General features: G+C 34.8%; 1 protein-coding gene across 4 annotated transcripts in view; it reads right to left on the bottom strand.

The window, feature by feature from the left end:
• LOC138692653 (zinc finger protein 345-like) overlaps positions 1-20,171 on the bottom strand; it is a 62,594-nt gene that overhangs the window by 5,215 nt on the left and 37,208 nt on the right. For 2 of the 4 annotated variants that reach the window (XM_069815754.1, XM_069815755.1), the window contains exons 3-5: positions 18,537-18,677; positions 15,748-15,830; positions 7,267-10,540 (exon numbers count right to left, since the gene is read on the bottom strand). In XM_069815754.1, the coding sequence (XP_069671855.1) occupies positions 9,127-10,540; positions 15,748-15,830; positions 18,537-18,677 (1,638 nt within the window). In that variant the 3' untranslated portion in view covers positions 7,267-9,126. Of the gene's footprint in view, positions 1-567; positions 651-3,043; positions 3,182-3,535; positions 3,637-4,748; positions 4,818-7,266; positions 10,541-15,747; positions 15,831-18,536; positions 18,678-20,171 lie in introns of those variants that run through there. The other 2 variants (XM_069815757.1, XM_069815756.1) reach the window with 2 other exon arrangements.

Here is a 20,171-nt window from a genome sequence, read left to right as displayed (position 1 = left end):
GAGCAAAAGGAAGGCCAAAAAATAGATGGAGGGATGACGTACTGGAAGATATAACATTATTGAGGATTCAGAATTGGCCCAAAATTGTCCAAGATAGAGAGAAATGGAAAGAGATCATTGAGAAGGTCAAAACATCAAGGAAGTTGTAGTGCTTTAAGAAGAAGAAGAAGATGAAGAAGAAGAGAAGATACAACATATAAATTATAAAAGACATGAAGAAGAAGAAGAAGAAGAAGAAGAAGAAGGGAAAATACAACACATAAATTATAAAAGACATGAAGAAGAAGACGAAGCAGAAGAAGAAGAAGAAGAAGAAAAGAAGAAGAAGAGAAGATACAACATATAAATTATAAAAGACATGAAGAAGGAGACGAAGGAAGATGGAACATATAAATTATAAAACACATAAAGAAGGAGACAAAGGAAGATAGAACATATAAATTATAAAAGACATGAAGAAGGAGACGAAGGAAGATACAACATATAAATTATAAAATTTATGTCCATCATCATTAAACGAAGGTGAGAAAGACTGCAACGAAAACTAAACTAGCACAGTACACTCACCTCTCTGGGATCACTTCATCCTCCTCTGAAGATATTTCCACTTTCTGTGCCTGGTTAACTCTGTCCACATCGAACACATTTTCCTGAAAAAAGTTACTAAATATTGAAAAGAACTTTAATTGAGCACTGTTCACCCTTGAAAACATGTGCATGCGACATTATTTCCTCAAAATTTACAATCTCTAATACGACATGTTATTTTCACGTAAGATAGAAGAATATCAAGGTTTTGCCTCCACTTAGGCAAACTGGCCTTAGTATTACTATAAAATAATATATAATACAGATTGTTAATGAGCAATGAAAAGATTCATAACTGGAAATGCATTCAGTTATGGAATCTGAAATATATCGTCAGTGTGAGCCGTGCACGACGTCTCAATCAACGAAGTTGCTCTCAGTCATCAGCACCATCTTGTAACTCGGGAGTCCCGAAAGTTCCATAACTCAAAGCAGTGAGGAACTGTGGGTAGACGAGAGAGGGAGAAATGGACACGCGGATCATCATACATAGTCATTCGAAAATTTGTTCGCGCCTACTATGGGCGAGAGTCTTGCAAACTTGCTCTGGCATAGTATAGACAAGACACGTGGAGATCGCTGCCACTGAGATATAGAAAAAAGTTTCGATATCGCGGCAGATATATGCTAGGAAAGATGTATAATACGCTTATTAGGCTTATTCGCCTGGTGGTAAAGTATTGGCTTCGTATTTAGTAAAGTCTTGGAAACATTCCTCCTCTCGTCTGTCTACCATATCTTTCAAGTTATGCATTATTGTAGAGATGTGTGTGCATTTCCTTTTAATAAGCCGAGTTAACAATTATATCTTTGTCCCATTTGCTGTGGAGACCTTCGGTCCTTGGAGTCATGACGCTAAAGTTTTGGTATCTCAAATCGGCCAAATTTTTATCTCCATTACTGGTGATCGCCGTTGCACTACTAATTTGCGTCAACACTTAAGTATTGCTATTCAACGCGGAAATGCTATGAGCGTTTTGGGTACTCTTCCAGAGTCCAGCCCTTTGGATGAACTCTTTTTCTTGTAAAATTTATTTAAATAAATAAATAAATAAATAAATAACAGGTAAATAAATGAGTAAGTGAATAAATAAATAAATAAGTACAAGGAAATAAATGAAAAAGTAAATAAATAAATTGTAAGTAAATAAATAAGTAACAAATAATGAGCAAATAAATAAGTGACGAGTAAATAAATAAATACATAAATAATAAGTAAATAAATGGGTAAGTAATAAGTAAATAAATAGATAGATGAATGAAAAATAATAAATAAATAAGTACAAGGAAATAAAAGAAAAAGTAAATAAATAAATAAATAATAAGTAAATAAATGAGTAAGTAATAAGTAAATAAATAAATAAATAAATAACTAAGTACAAGGAAATAAAAGAAAAAGTTAACTTTTTCTCCTGTGAATTTTTTTATCTCTATGTATTAAAAAAAAAAAGTTAACTTGAAATATTCTATTATTAATGTAATTCAGAATAGTGCCCTGACTATCGGCCTTCTATTGTCATACTTAATCACTTTTATATTTTTCACATTGTTATACTTTTCTCATCATCATTACTATTTATTATTACTTCAGTTAATTAGATATTATGTATTCGTATTCTTTTATTTATTTATATTTAATTACATATATTGTTCAATATTCAGTCTTTGCTTATTTCTTTGCGTCCACGGCGCTATCTTGATCAAATTCAACTCACCTTTCATATCTGACCTAGTAGTCGTAACCAATATGCTGTGAAGCGTTTCATATGGTGTTGAGAATTAGTTTTGAATAGATGGAACATAACGTTTCAAGTGTGAAACTTGTAAAATTTTTGAGGAGATAAATTCTACGGCAGATAAAAAATATTATTACGGATTAAAGTGCTAAGTAACCAGTGTAAATACTGATTTTATGATTGTAGTCCAGTATAAAGAAATCGGAATATTGGAACTGCACGATGCAGTGTGAATCGAGTTACGAGAGGACAGCAGTCAACAGTGGCGTCTTTTTAGGATTTGTTTGCAACAAAATAAATCAAACTATTATAAACACAGATGTATTATTATTATTATTATTATTATTTGTTTTTCTATAAATTTACTTCTTAAAGCAGTGAAAGAACTTCCAAATCTCTTGTGACTTTTGGAAAGACCTAAATAGCAGTTTGAACCTATCGATGAATGTCTACATAGTAATTGATGGATCAGCACAAAAAATAAGATTTTGTAAAGTTAAATGAAATCCTGTCCCTAGGCACAAGAACTCTGTCAATATATTTCAGATAGTTCTCTGTTAACTATTAGAAATACATATTCACGAATCAGTATTCTATTTCAAATATAATAATGAAATCCATCCAAGTTTAGAAACAATTATTAATATTGAACACGGTTAATGGTTTTGACATAAATAAAAATGCATACCTGTACATTTGTATAATGACAATGAACTTACATCAACTTCACATCTCATGAATACAAAGCTCGTAGGTACTGGAGTGTCTTCAACCTTTATCTCTGATTTGATATCGTAACTCTGGTCAACGCATTCTGTCTTCATGCCTGTCACTTCCAGTTGCGATAAATTCCCTTCCTACAGAACAAAAATAAATCACCAATGATATTATTTAGTTTTTTCATCAATTGACTTCACTTGTAACAACCGACAATATAGTCCTGTATGACCGTTACTGGTTAACTCTTTCAACACAGGTTAAAAGTTAGATAAGACAACTGAAGACAAAAACGAAACAAGATCTTAGGAAGACAAGTGTTCTTTGTGCAAATAATTTATATAATGTGATTTATATTCTATGTCATGAGTGCAAATGCTTTTTCGAGTATGATATTTTATTAATCATTACCGGTACCCAGAACAATAACAAATATATCCTGCTCTGTCACTTTTAGACAAACAAATAAAAAACAGGGAGACGTTTCAATTTACCTTTGATGAAGACTTATTTTCTTCCAATTTGTATATGTTATCATGTGCCTGTAAGTCCAACGGATCAACCTCAGATTCCATCTTAATTAAATCCATCACAACTGAAAGAAGACGTTATGTAACTGGCACCCAAAATATATACTTGATACACAATTACAGTTCAATACCCATATATTATTTGACATCATAATACATGACACACAAACAACCACCCCCACCATAAGAGCAACATATCCCCACTCTTACAATATCAACGAAAACCTCAATCAGAGGTGCCGCCTGCTATATATATATATATATATATATATATATATATATATATATATACATTGTTAACAGCTATTTTGTGATCCCTTAAATGTTGTAGTTTTGTTGAAGATTAGGAATGCCTGGTATACGTCAGAACTACCGGTACCTATTTATATGTAGATGCACACAGTCGATCTGTTGGTTTTCAAGATTTGTTTATTATTATTATTATTATTATTACTACTACTACTATTATTATTTTGCAATTAGTTATAAACATCTTTCTTTTCACTTCGTCTTTACAGGATTTACAGTTCAATGAGTTTAGGCTACTTGGCACATACTATCCAGATAATTATGAGTTTTGTTACATATTATTTTAAAGACGTGTTCCTGCGTTTTTCATAATCTTTATACTTGGTCTATCTTTATTTATACCCTCATACTTTATTATAGTATGTCCATAGTTTCCATTGTTTATATTTTCATTTTACTTTGCATAGTTTACATTCTTAACTTGTTTTCTGTAGTTACTATGTTTATTTAAAATTATTAATCACATTGGTATAAATATGAGTATCAGGCCAACCAACAATATTTTATATAACAGTAAGAATCATACTGTAAGCCTACTTTTTCAGTCATCATGAATGCTGATATTTATCCATTTCTATTGTATTTTACTCCAGGAGAAAATTGTGTTTCAAAATACATGCTATTAAAATTCTATCACTTTTCAGTTCTCGAGAAATTTCACTTCAATGTGGTGGAAACATTTTCAGCATTCTACAATAAGTGCGATACTTTTATATTAGGCCTACCAGTTTGACAACTGAAAGACAAACCCTACAAATGAAGTAAGATGCAAAATAATGAATGAGACAGTGCTCGCTAGGTTACCCATTATCGTACATTTACTTATAACATATTCACTTATATCTTAAATGTAAGAAATTGAACCTACCACTTCAAGAACGAACTTACACTTCTGCAAACGACACTTCTATTTAACCAGATGATTGTTGCCGAAGACAAAGGCCAAGCGTAAGGATCAAAAGGGCCATGACAGAGAGAGCTATGACGCTAGTATCGTCAATTCAGCGGTTTTCTCTCTAAATCTGGCGTTTGTTAGTGTTACATCAGCTTTTTCGGGTAAAATTTATTAAATTTGTACTGCTTACATAGGGATTTAGCGGGTACGTTTAGCACTTACGGAGGAAAAATAATCCCATTTCACATTGAGACTATAGCAATTTAGCAGTTTCTACTTTCTGCACTGTTTCATAGCAGGTTTTTAAGAATCGAGTTGGCTACCCTGTTGAAGCTGGTGTATTCCCATGTCACTAGTGATGAGATAAAACGTGATTTTTCACTCACCGGTGGAGCAGTGACAGGTCATTTTCGATCATGATGATTTTGCGGCCTTGTATCAGCTGATTACTAGAGAAGTGATCTAGTGAGTGGGGGCGATTGGCAAAATGAAATGATTTCTCACTACGAAATGCGAGCAATCAACTGTTTTGAATTAATATTGGAGGATGTGATCTTATGGGTCCATTGAGAATGCAGAGGAAAAAACAGAACTCAGAAAAACACATTATTATGAAATCAAAACAGATTAGTTGAGATTATTTGCGAAATTTAAAAATAAAAATATTTAACTTAGGTATTACTCAAATATTATGTAATTTTCATTTGGCAGCATATTTGGTGGTATTTGTAGGCCTGCATTGTTACATTAACCATAATAATTCTAACCTCACCTTCCATTTAATTCACACGTTCCACAGTTATTTAGTATGGTTCAACGACTATAATATAGGTAAATATTAGTGGTAATTCTCCCGGAAAGCTACATCTAAGAACGCAAAATTGTCTTTAGCTTATGTGGCTTTTGTGACAAGTATATAATGATAAACACGTGGCTTTAGTTTGCAGGTACAAATACTCTCAAAATAAAAATCTTTTGATGCTTGCCAGTATATTCTAATTCGCTGCCGTAGCCCCCTTTCTTCTGGTTATTTAACGACGCTGTATCAACTACTTGGTTATATAGTGTCGATGGAATTGGTGATGACATGGTATTTGCCGAGATGAGATCGAAGATTCGCCATAAGCTACCTAACATTCGCCTTACAGTTGAAAAAACCTGGGAAAAACCCAAACCAGGTAATCAGCCCAAGCGGGAATCGAAGCCACGCCTGAACGCAACTCCGGAACAGCAGGCAAACATGGTACCGCCTGAGCTACGGCGGTGGCTCCCTTCTTGTTACTAGGCATAATTAATTTTTACTTGAATGAACAAAATTCCGACTTTTTAATTGCGCTTCTGCAATTCCACCATCCTGACTAGTGAAATTTTTGTCTCGCTGGTGAGCTACCATATCATATTTAAGGCCCCGTTAATCTGCTAATTCCAACATAATCTGCGAGAGGTCTAGGATGAAAGAATAGACAAATGGTGGTTTCCCTAGCATTGCTTTCATGGATCTCTAGAGTGTTACATTTGAAACAAGGGCAGAAGGGCTACAACAGTGCATTAGAATGTAGCTATCTAAGTATCGAACGATTTTTACTTTGAAAGTGTTTCCGACTGCAATGTAAAACCACTGTTTATGAATATATTCATCTCACAAGAGTCATAAATTGGCAATTCTTCATAAAAGCTATAAAGTTATGGCACATCACTAAGTTGTTCAACTTAGCACTGAAATTTCAATATTTTCCTTCATCAGAAATCTCACAAAACAGGAAAAAAAAAAAAAATCCATGTAATATCAAGCAGTTCAAAAATTACTCAACAGGTGGCTGAAGACTGCAAGTAAGACATTGTTGAACCAGGTAACTTTCCCCGACCGGGAATCGAACCCGGGCCACCTGGTTTCGCGGCCAGACGCGCTGGCCGTTACTCTACAGATGTGGACTCCAACTTCTTAAAATGTTAGGTACCAACGAGAGCAATCTCCAATTCAAATTACTAAATAACCAAAGCAACTATCATTTTTGATATATTACGTTTCTCTGTCAGCAAAATGGTTTTAAGGTTTGCAACTAACAACGGAAATAGTTAACAATAACTTATACATTAATTAACATTTATTCATCCAAAATTTCAATAATCGATGGAAGTAAACGAAGGGTAATATAAATAAATAATTGTACTACATGAACATGCCCCATGTACCAACAAATTTGAGAAACTGCGCATCTTAGTGGTTACCTACTGCAATAATTCTGAATAAGATAATACTTTTTATTTTGCACTTTCCTACAACATACAAATTAGCGAGTTTAAATTAATATTAGTATTCAATTTCAGTTCCATGTTACAGAAGTAAGAACTGTGCTGTACTGTCATACCATAAAATGAAGACAAATATTTGTACGTTATTTTCTTTTCATTTTATTTTTTTATTATGTCATTTTATAGATAATTTTTTAATATATTTTTAGGTTATAAAAATTTGGGCTCTGGTTATGATTACAGTACCCACTATTATAATCATTATTCTTTCATCATTACCTACGTTATTATTTCATTTTTAGTATCATCTTCATCTTCGTTAACTTCATTATCATTATTTTATCATTAGTATTATTAGTATTTAATACGAGAAAAATTCGTACCGGCACCGGGAATCGAACCGAGGACTTCTCAGCTGATGTTGAATATGTCCATAAAGTCATTTAAATATGCGATCCTGCATATATGACGTGTATCGTCTTTGATGCAGGTAGTAAGGCCGTAAGAACATTACGAGAGGGGTTCGGCCGGCGCCATGGATCGTGTCCCGGCAGAGCTCAGTTGGAAAGAGCGCTTAGAGCGCAGAGCTGAGAGGTCCTGGGTTCGATTCCCGGTGCCGGTAAGAATTTTATTCGTATTAAATAGTAATAATACATATTGGCTACTTCATAGTAGTCGTGTAATATTCAATGAGGTGGGCGAGATCTCATACATATGAATATGTGATGTATTATATTAATATCATTAGTATTTTTATCAGTCATTATTATTAACATTGTCGTAATCACTATTATTGTTTTTTTTATTATATCATTTTATAGGTAATTTTTTTCTGATATTTTTAGGTCATAAAAGTCCGGGACCTGGTTATAATGATTATAATACCAATTATTATAATCATTATTATTTCATGATTACCTACGTTATTATATCGTCATTAGTATCATCTTCATCCTCGTTAACTTCATTATCATTATTTTATCATTATCACAATTAATAACATTATTACCATTTTTATCGCCATCATTATTAATAACATTGTCTTAATCACTGTGACTCTTATTGTTGTAAGTGATTTCTCCTGTGCACTGATGATCACTTCCTTTTTTTTATTTTTACATATTCCCGTAAATTAAAAAAGGAACTAATAATGCCATATACTCCCTAGTGCTCCGCTAAACAAGTTGAAATCTTACGCAGAACCCCACGGAACTCGTATGGCATCTGTCTTCAACATTATTACAATCCCTTCACGGTTCAGCAATCTGCATTGCTGTTCATCGCTCTACATTGACTTGGCTTCAAATTAACAGCGAAGATCGTTCATTTAGAAAGCAAACAATGATGATAATACAATATGCCAGTAAAAAGATGTATTGAAAATATCTCACAAATAAATGATGGAACTGCAAATAATTGTATTTTCAATCATCATGCTTTGTAATTACACGATTAAATAAGTTAGTCTTATCAGAATCACTTTTGACAGCAATTATATTTAGAAGGCTACTGAACATCGAAAAACACTTCCCACAAACTTTCCATTTGAAAGGTGTCTCATATTTATGTAGACGTTCATGGTTTTTAACGTTACTCGTCGCCGAGAAACACCACGAAAATCGAACTGAAAGTTTCTGGAATTTCTGTGCAGGTGTTCATTTTCTATTTGACTAGTCGATTGCGAGAAATATATAATCACAAAATAACATTCCAAAGTTTTCTCGCGTGTGTGCTCGAGAGCTTGTATTCTTAGGCCACTAGAATTCGAGATACACTTGCCAAAAAGGCTTCATTTTAAAGGCATTTCAATTGCGTTCCGGCATTCTTGAAGATTTAGGTTACTAGATTTCAAGACAGATCACAATTGAATTCGACTGTGTGCACGTGTTCATAGCTCTCAGGGACACTCGAAAATGATAAAACGATTTCCAAGAAAAATCACGTTTAAAAGGCTTTCCGCTTGATAGCAGCGTTCATGTAATTTTAGGAAACTTGAATCCGAGTAACAGCACAAATATCGCATTTGAACTGCTTCTCACCAATGTGCAAAAGTTCATAACTTTTGAGGTTCATCGAAAACTACACACTGTTCCCGCAGTCACTGCATTTGAAAGGTTTGTCGCTTGTGTCTCAAGCGTTCATGTCTTTTCATGTGACCTGAATCCGAGAAGCACTTACCACAAACAGCACATCTGAAAGGTTTCTCGCCTGTGTGCAAACGTTTATGTTTTTTAAGTGAACTTGAAATCGAGAAGCACTTCCCACAAACACCGCACTGGAAACGTTTCTCACCTGTGTGGACGACTTCATGGCTTTTTAGATTACTTGAACACGAGAAAGTCTTCCCACAATCACTGCATCTGAAAAGTTTCCCACCTGTGTGCACGCGTTCATGACGTTTTAGAGAAACTGAATAAGAGAAACATTCACCACATACATCGCATCTGAAAGGCTTCTCCCCTGTGTGCACGAGTTCATGGCATTTTAGATAATTCGAACGCGAGAAACACTTGCCACAACTATTGCATTTGAAGGGTTTCGCGCTGGTGTGCCGGTGTTCATGTCTTTTTAGCGAAATTGAATCCGATAAACATAAACCACAAACATCACATCTGAAAGGTTTCTCATCTGTGTGCAGGCGTTGATGCTGGCTTAGAGTAGTTGACTCAGAGAAACACTTACCACAAACACCACATTTGAAAGAATTCTCACTTAAGTGCACAGGTTCATGTCTTTTAAGGGAACTGGAACGCGAGAAGCACTTCCCACAATGATTGCATTTGAAAAGTTTGTCGCCAGTGTGAACGGGTTCATGTCTTTTTAGGCAACTCGAAGTAGTAAAACACTTACCACAAATATCACACCTGAAAGGTTTCTTGCCTGTATGCCTGTGTTCGTGCTGACTCAGATTACTCGAATCCGAGTAACACTTACCACAAATACCGCATTGGAAAGGTTTTTCACCTGTGTGAAGTCGTTCATGTCTTTTTAGGCAAGTGGAAGTCGAAAAACATTTACCACAAATACCACATTTGAAAGGTGTCTCATCTGAATGCAAGCGTTCATGCTGGTTTAGATTACCAATCAGCGAGTAACGCTTACCACAAACACCACATTGGAAAGGTTTCTCGCCTGTGTGAAGCCGTTCATGGCTTTTTAGGTTACTCGAACGCGAGAAACATTTCCCACATTGATCGCATTTGAAAGGTGTCTCGCCTGTGTGCACGGGTTCATGTCTTTTTAGGGAATACGAATCCGAGAAACACTTAACACAAACATCACATTTGTAAGGTTTGTTGTTTACATTTTTGCGTAAATGCCCGTTTAGTTTTGCCGAAATGGAGAAACAGTTTCTACCGATTTCGGATTCCAATTGCTTCTCATCTTCATGAGTCCAAGCAGGTCTTTCTGAGAAACCTGAATTCTTGGAAATCTGATAAACAGGTTCGTTCTCTTCATATGCAATACCATCAAATTTCGATGATACTATCCTGTCGCTAGTAGCTGCAATCCTGACGAAAATATATACTGAGTCAATAAAATAGTCGCAATAAATATCCAGTGAATAATGAAAATTCAAGCCTAAACAATGTCACCAGAAAGTACATTACCATGACAGAAACATTGTTGTAATAAATCATGAGTTGTGTTAGAAGTATTAGAATTGTCTTATCATTTTGTTTTTCATCTCTACAACAAATTCTATGTGGAAAATGTCATGTTTAATAACATTAGTTGGCTTTTTTTCTTAAGAAATCTCTCTATCTAAAGTGACCCTGGTTCTGGTGACTTTGGAGAATATTATTATTTTAAAAACAGTGTGTATATATGCACACAAGTATAATCGTTTAAAATTTACACCTCAAATATTTCTGAAATGGAAGATGATAATGATTTGCTGTTTTCATAGAGATGAATTGTAACCACGGGCTCATAATTGTAACATATTTTAATAATTACACTGGTCACCAAAATTAAACACATTTTTTGTTAAAACGTCTATTTTGCAAACAAAAGAACACTCGTAATCTCTTTTAACTTTTGCAGTAAAAGTCAGTTGTGTGCCTTCAAAGTTAATTAACCACAAACGTAACAAAATTGTCTGTGATTTACACAGTATTTCGACGTATATCTGACTTTATAAGAATATACTTTTACCACATTTAAAACAAAACATGAGTTATGACACTTGTTTCATGATTGTAAGTTCCAACTCAACTGAATTAATTCTAACTTTCGCAGTCTTGTGGGGAATAAAATTTTTTTATGAATTCTGACTTCATAGGCAACAGTGATCTAAAGTTATATGTCAATTGTTAAAGCAATAAAATATTTGATATATTTTCTTTGCATTAGCCTTTTAAACACTGTAAATTGCGCAAGCCCCTACAGTCCCGGCTGCGCAGAACGAGGAAACCGGGGAATGCTGAACGCTGCGCTTGCCGTCATGATATTGGAGAGCAGACGCATAATAGCAGTACGTAAACCAGATTATGTCCATTTTCGATGTTTAACGTAAAATTAGGACGAAATAAATATATTGAAAGTTTCATTGATATGGGTCTGAGCATTAAAGGAAAGAAAATACGTACGCAGCAATTGATACAAAACATGCTCATTCATCCATAAATAGGCCTACAGAATACACATTAATCGAAAATTATATTAACATACATTACTCTTAGATCACAAGACGTAAATACATGCACCTTGATTACGCAAGTTCTTATATCAAATTCTTAACTCAAATAAATATGTGATAATCAGGGAAAGGATTTATATGTAAATACATATTTACTTATAAAGCTAATATAATTTATATTTTGCATTATCTTTATGTTTCACAATGTGTAGGGTTGAAAAATCCTACTTTTATTTTCCATATTTTTCCATATTTTAGAGTTTAGTACATATTTTCGTTAATTTCCATATATTTTCCATATTTCATATAAAACAGTCCATATTATATTAGGTTTAACAATAAAACAAAACAAAATTCCATTAACTTTTAAAAATACATTTCAACAATAGAGATTTAAACACATGTTCAGTAATCCCTTTAACATCAGAGTTATTTGAAAATTAGCAGTCCTATCAACAATGGGAAAGTAAGTTACAAAACTGTATTAATTTAATTTAAAATTTTTAACAGACTTCAGTTGTGCAGCTCAACAGTTAAATGCCAGTCAGAGTACACATAGGTTCAGTTTTGTAAATCATACTATAAAGACGGTAAATATGCCAAAAGTACGTCATTCAGTCAATTTAAAATCAAAACTAACAAGTTACATTTCAGAATTTAAAGAAGATGGTTTATCAACTGACAATAAAATATTATTTTGTAATTTGTGTCAGTGTGCAGTATCATCTACACAAAAGTTCCTGGTGCAACAACACATTACAACTAGTAAACATCAGGCCAACAAACAACTAAATTCCAAGCAGAGACAATTGTTTTTAACACAACCAACAACATCGAATGTAAGATCTGAGTTTAACATCGACCTGTGCCGTTCTCTCATCTCTGCTGATATTCCTCTCTACAAACTAAAGAATAAGGTCTTCAGGGAATTCCTTGAAAAATATACTCAACATACAATCCCGGATGAGTCAACACTTAGGAAGACGTATGCTCCATCCATCTACGATGAGACAATACAGAAGATAAGAGATGAAATTAAAGATAGTTCAATTTGGGTTTCCATTGATGAGACTCCCGACAAAGAAGGTAGACTTGTTGGTAATGTAGTTATCGGTTTGTTAAGTGAACAATATTCTGAACGAATTCTTTTACATTGTGATGTTCTAGAAAAGTGCAATAACAAAACTATAGTTAAACTGTTCAACGAAGCTATGGGTATCCTGTGGCCAAAGGGTATTATGTACGATAATGTGTTATTCTTTATTAGCGATGCTGCCCCTTATATGGTCAAAGCTGGACAAGCATTATCTGTTGTATATCCTAAATTGACTCATTTTACTTGTGTGGCGCATGCATTTCATCGTGTGGCAGAAGTGGTCAGAGACAATTTCCCTAAAGTAGATTTGTTGATTTCATCAGTGAAAAAAGTATTTCTCAAAGCTCCCAGTAGAGTTAACGTGTTGAAAGAAATGTACCCTGAAATTCCATTGCCACCAAAGCCAATTTTAACTAGATGGGGTACATGGCTAGAAGCAGTTGAATATTATGCCGAACATATAGACTCTATTAACAATGTTCTCCTTGCATTGGACTCTGAAGATGCAGTCTCAATTGATACTGCGAAAACAGTTACCTGTGACATAAGTGTGAAGAATGACTTAGCTCACATTCAGCATACATTTCCATGCATCATAAAAACGCTCAAAAGTCTCCAAAATAGGCACCTTTCACTATCTGAAAGTTTTGAAATTATAAATAGTACTGTGGAACAACTGAATCGTGGTAGAGGTAAAGTTGCAGATGCAGTAAGAGCTAAGGTGGACACTGTACTTTCAAAAAACCCTGGATATGAAGAACTACAAAAGGTTGTTGCTGTGATGAGTGGTGAATCAACAGTGAAGATTAACTTGGACTTATCCCCAGCAGACATTGTGAAATCGAATTATGTACCAGTTACTTCTTGTGACGTCGAACGCTCTTTTAGTCAGTATAAATCTATCCTCAGAGACAATAGAAGAAGATTCACTTTTCAGCACTTGAAAGAAATGTTTGTAACCTATTGTTATGGTAACAGACAATAAAAATTGTGTTTTGTTGAAACTACATTGGAAGATAAGGTACGTCCATTATATTTTTTGTTTAGTTTGATTAAAATGTACCAATATTTAACGTACATAGTCATTTTTTTATAATTTTAAGTCCATATTTAATTCCATATTTTGGTAAAAATCCATATTTAATTCCATATTTTGGTAAAAATAACTACATATATATTTACATATTTCATATATTTTTAGTCCATATAAATCCGTTCCCTGGTGATAATCAGTATAGACCTGTTGCTAAGTATTAGAGAATCGAAAATTATATCACCGGTACTTTTAGACCACAGGACATAACTAACCACGAAAAATATAATGCGCAAAGGTAGCAAAATTACATTGCATTTATAAGTCATTCGTCAATAATAAAGGGAATGCTATCAATTATGAAAAGGAGCCTATCGGTATCAGTCGACCTGGTTGGCGAATCGGCATAGCACTGGCCTTCTATGCCCAAGGTTGCGGGTTCGATCCCGGGCCAGGTCGATGGCATTTAAGTGTGCTTAAATGCGACAGGCTCATGTCAGTAGATTTACTGGCATGTAAAAGAACTCCTGCGGGACAAAATTCCGGCACATCCGGCGACGCTGATATAACCTCTGCAGTTGCGAGCGTCGTTAAATAAAACATAACATTTAACCTATCGGTATCTAATAAATAAATAATAGGTAGCATGTTCTCCAACAAGACCAACCCACGGCTGGCTAATTTATTAGTCTAGTTAGGCCTATACATATTGATCATGAACCCTGAATCATAAGTTTGTTTGTTTATTTATTTATTTATCCACATATAGATGTTGCAGTACACTGTCACAATCCATTACTGCACTGTTGAAATTACAAATAAGTAGTGGTGACCGTTAATAGTACATTATGCAACGAGCCTATAATGGTAGTAATTAAGACGCGAGTATGTTAATGAAATGAGCGCAAGCTCATTGCATAATTTTCATACAAGCGTCTTAATTACCATTATAGTCAAGTTTCATACGACTTTATATGATCGACCATATTTCTAACTTGAAATTATACATAAGTATTCATGTTATTCTCATCTGACAGAGGAGCGGAATTGACCTTGTGCAATATCTCGTAATCTGTGACATGTGCGCAGACGCGAAAGCATTGACATTTTCCGAGAAACAAATGTCGAAATTGACCTTGACATTGATAAACGAGACGACAAATTGAATTTATTTGAATGTTATTTACAATTAACGCTAATTATTTATAGTAACAAAACTGACTTTATTTCAAATATAGGTGATTTATTGATTTACTGTTGTCTTTGGATTGCATATCCGAGAATAATCGATACTTGCGCTTTCATATTGCTACAATGGTATTTTCTGATTGGTGGAACACTTGAACTTTAATGAATAGGTGTACTTTAATAATACCGTTAAAGGGCTGCTACCAGGTGTATAATTACTACATTTCGGCATGGTCGAGCATAAAAGAAGTACAAGTAGCGGTGAAAAAAAAAACAAGAGGCTAGTGCTCAGTGTTACCATACATCAAAACAAAAATTCTCTATGATCAACATGTTACCGTACATTAAAACAGAATTTCTCTAGAACCAGCGTTGTCATACACTGGAGACAAATTTTATCACGTGCTACATGTCATTTCTAAGCATAGGGAAAACTGACCAGTGTGCTTAACTGATGTCTCCCCAAAACTGATTCAACGCTCAACTGATGTATACACAAAACTGACTCCGGGCTTAACTGATGAATTTTTAATCCTTTCGCGCTCAAATGACGTACACCCAACGTGATCGTACAGCAAAAGAGATCATGGTTCTCGAAGTACAACAGAATGATAAAGCAGCAGATATAGTAGGAATTGTATTGTATTTCTTGTCATAATAATGATAATTTTAGTAGCCTATAGTAGATAAAAACACTATCATTCGTCATTAAATGAAATTAAGAAGAAAGGAAGAAGCAAAACCAGCACAGTACACTCACCTCTCAGTCAACACTTCATCCTCTTCTGAAGATACTTCCACCTTCTGTTCCTGCTTAACTCTGTCCACATCGAACATATCTTCCTGGAAAAGTGAGTAAATAATGAAGAGAACATTAACTGGCAATAAAGTTCATTGGTTTCCTATGTCACAAACCTCACTATTCAAACCTAGTGAATCTAATCTAATCTAATCTTTCTGCAAGATTGTAATGTCTTTTACACAAAATACAATTAGATGCTCCGAAATGCATTCACTTACTTTCTTGAGACATCTTTAAGATTATTTGCTTGTATTATATCGCATTCAAATCAAGTTCCAAGCCTGTAAATATGTGCATGTCATGTATACATGATCTGCAGAAAACGTAATGAGAATTTGCAAGAAAATTGAAGTAAATAAACGTTAATATATTACACTGTTGAAAGTTTCAATAAGTCAAAATATACACTCCTTAACACGATTTCATATTTTGACATAACATAGCAGAAAATAAAGGTTTTGCCACACATTTACAAATTAATTTATAATACAGAGTCTTCCTGCGGGTTCAGACGATTTATAACGAAAAATGAATTGAAACAAGAATTTGTCGTCATTGTGAAATTTAGTAAAACAATTGAAGAGACTGCTTTCGTGGCACACAGAGATAATTGAGGACCGCTTTTGCAAAACTTGCTAACTGAAAAAAATAAATTTTACAGGAGAGACAAAACACTATAGTGAGCAAGTTTTCCTGTAACTCTCGCCTATAGCAGAAAGCAAGTTTTGAAAAAACGATCACACTTTGACACACTACAATGAAGAGAAATAACCCAATTTTACTAAGACGCTTTGAACATCATGTAGAGGTCTGCCTTATGCTAACGAATCCATCAAAATCTCAATTTTGCAAATTTTGCAGTTAGCAAGTTTTGCAAAAACGGTCCTCAATTATGGCATATCGAACTCCGTAGAATACGGTGTAAATGTGGATTTTATAAGATTACAGAATAAATCTGAATATATAATAAACAATGTGCAAGTTGGCAGGGGAAGCAGATGTGTCACTTAACAGTGTGGCATATATTTACAGTTTGTATATAACAAAATGCACGCACCTCTTTAATAATAATAATAATAATAATAATAATAATAATAATAATAATAATAATAATAGTAGTAATAACAATAATTATAACAGCAATGAAAATAGTAATGGTAATAGCAATAATAATAATAATAATAATAATAATAATAATAATAATAATAACAACATTCCTATAGTATTTGAGGAAAGTGTCCTTTTCCAGGCAACCGGTTGAGAGGGTGCAAGTTAATAATAGGAATGTAGAAAGATGTAGCCAAACATAATGCAATATTCATACGCAGTGACGTAACACTTCTCTTTCAATCAGCATTATCAAAAGTGATACCTACCAGGAAACTGGAGAAAAACGTGCGAAAGTGTAGGAAAGGAGAAAAGGTTTAGTTGAGGGAAAGATGGTTTCACTGACAGAGTCCATGATCGGTTTGTAATCGACATAGGAGAGACAGAAAGCGAGGAGGCGAAGAATGTGAACACTCTAGAGAGGAGGAGGTTACCACGGACATGATGGAAGGGATAGCACCAATGACAACAGCAGCTGTGCGAGACACAAGATAAATACATATGCTGTCTCTGTTCAAAATTTTGTCTCAACTTGTTCCTCAAATACTGTAGGCACAATTTTCTCCGTCTATTCGAGATAGGTACCAATTATTATATATCAAATCTAAAATGAAAACTGCCTACATAGGTTGGATAAAAAGTAATGGCAACACTGCTGTCACGTGACGTTGGTGCGTTCGAGAGTTGCCAGCAGTATGGACATGAACAAGGACTGTTAGATGAGTTAGTGTAGCCAGCGGCGACAGTACTCTGTCAATCTACTGCAGTGTGTAGAACGTTGACTTTGATAGGGATAGTGCGAGCGCCCTAAGATCATGTTCACAAAACTAGAGCAACGTTCCTGGATCAAAATTGAAATGGCACGAGGTCGTAGCGCACAAGAATGTTTTCAGGGACTGCATGAAGAATGTGGCGATGCAGCGTTGCCATATCGCACAGTGGCACGAAGGGTTGAAGCGTTTCGGGAAGGCCTTGTTGGAAGTGCTGTTCATTGTGGCGTATGACATTGATGGGGTTAATACTGCACCACGCTGTACCTCCAAGGCAGGCGGTAAACTTGGACTACTACTGCAGGTTCCTGCAGCACCACCTTCGTCCAGCCCTCAGTAGAAAACGACGACACTTGGGGGTGCAGAACCCCATCATTCTTCATGATAATGCAAAGAGTCACACCGCTGCTGCTGTCAAGGACCTCTTGCGTCGCTGGCAATGGGAGATTCTGGAACATCCTCCGTACTCACCCGATATGATCCATGTGATTACGATCTCTTCGCCAAAGTGAAAGAACCACTGCGAGGGAAACGGTACAATACCAGAGATGAACTTATCCGTGCTATAGGGCGGTCAATATAGAACATCAACAAAGATGGACGCGCTGATGATGTACGACACCTTCCAAACATTTGACGAAATGTGATAAATAAGGGAGGCGACTATATTTAAGGTACGTACATGTTGTACCCTTGTGAGTAAAGCCATATCAGAAATATCGAACTGTTGCCATTACTTTTTATCCAACCCATGTATTTGTGAACGTTATGGAAAAAGGGAAAAACGTCAATAAAAATCGAGACTGTTAACAGGTCTGACATACTTAAATCACTACTGGTATATAAAAATATTGACACAAAACCACTTACCTCAACTTCAGATTTCACCATATGAAAGCCAATAGTCTCTGGACTGTCGTCTTCAACCTTTATCTCTGATTTGATATCATAACTCTGGTCCACGCTTTCTGTCTTCATGGCCGTCATCTCCAGATGCGATAAATTCCTTTCCTATGGAACAAAAATACATCATGAATAATATTGTCAGCTATTTCAAAGACGTCTTCATGTGTACCAGCCACCAATCTCGTTTTGCATGTCAGTCAATGGCTAACTTTGAACACTGGGGCAAATTAGAGAAAACAATTGAAGGCAGAACAGGAAGACGATCTTAAACAACACCGGCAGTAACTAATAACAGTCCAGGTGTTATTTATGAAAATAACTTACGTAGTGCAAGATGTGTAAAAATAATCTGCTTTATATTCTAGGAAATGCGAGTAAATGTATTTTCGAATATTGTATTTTATTACTCAGGATAATAATAATAATTTTACTTCTAACTATAGATCCATAAATCGAGGGGTACGACAAGGTTGCCCATTGTCACCAAGTCTCTTCAATATATACATGGATGAAATAATACGCCTTTGGTGTGAGGAGTACAAATTAGGAATTCAAATTTCTAGTTCCATCAGACTAAACACAGTTCTTTTCGCGAAGCGAACGACCAAGTATTTGTTCCAAACTCCGAAGACAATTTACAGATGGGTATATTTAAACTAAATAAAATCATAGAAGAACATAGCATGAAGATTTCACCAGAGAAAAACCAAAATAATGACATTTCAAGGTACAAACACAATTCGAAGAATCATTGTTGTTGAAAATGTGATTTTAGAACAGATAAATTCCTTTTCACACGTAGGATGTAATATATCATACGAAGGAGAGAATGATGTAAGCAGAAAAATTAACAAATTTTTACAAATATTAGGACTGCTAAACCATACCCTAAAACCAAGTTCAGTACAGAAACATTCCAGAATAAAGCTATATAAAACCCTTGCACTACCAACTCTCCTCTATGGAAGCGAAATTTGGGTTCTGAAACAAAGAGATATCGACAGATTAAGAGCAGCTGAAATGAAATATCTGCGACGAACTGCAGGATACACACTTCTGGACCACGAGAGGAACGAGGATATACTGCAGGAACTCAACACGCAACTATTAGAAGAAAAAATTACAGAATACAGAAACAGATGGCTTGAACACATATCTCGTATGGAAGCTGGCCGGACACCCCAAGAAATGCTAAAATACCACCCTCAAGGACGACACGACCTGGACGTCCACAGAAACGTCTATTGGATCCTGTATAGCTGGAACCGAAAAAGGCCAACAATGGCCTAATTTCATGCCTGGAATATGATGATGATTACTCAGGACAATACCAAAGTAGGATTGTACAAAACATTAATAGATCAAAACAATGAAAATATATAACCTCATCATAAAATGTACAACTTTTTTTGCCTTCAGGAAGCTCGCGACAATATTATGATTTATCTCAAATTCATCATTACAAGCTCCTTAACCCTCAAAATTTACAAAGTCAATTCATTAAAAATGTCAATGGAATAATATCTCCTGTAACAGAAATATATACAATACAACAGCATAGTACAAAATCATTAATCCTCTATATTAAAGGGAATCCCT

Source organism: Periplaneta americana, chromosome 17 (genome assembly GCF_040183065.1).
Source record: "Periplaneta americana isolate PAMFEO1 chromosome 17, P.americana_PAMFEO1_priV1, whole genome shotgun sequence".
Taxonomy (NCBI): Eukaryota; Metazoa; Arthropoda; class Insecta; order Blattodea; family Blattidae; genus Periplaneta; species Periplaneta americana.
Note: the sequence above shows the minus strand (reverse complement) of the source record. Positions and strands in the feature narration are given on the sequence as shown.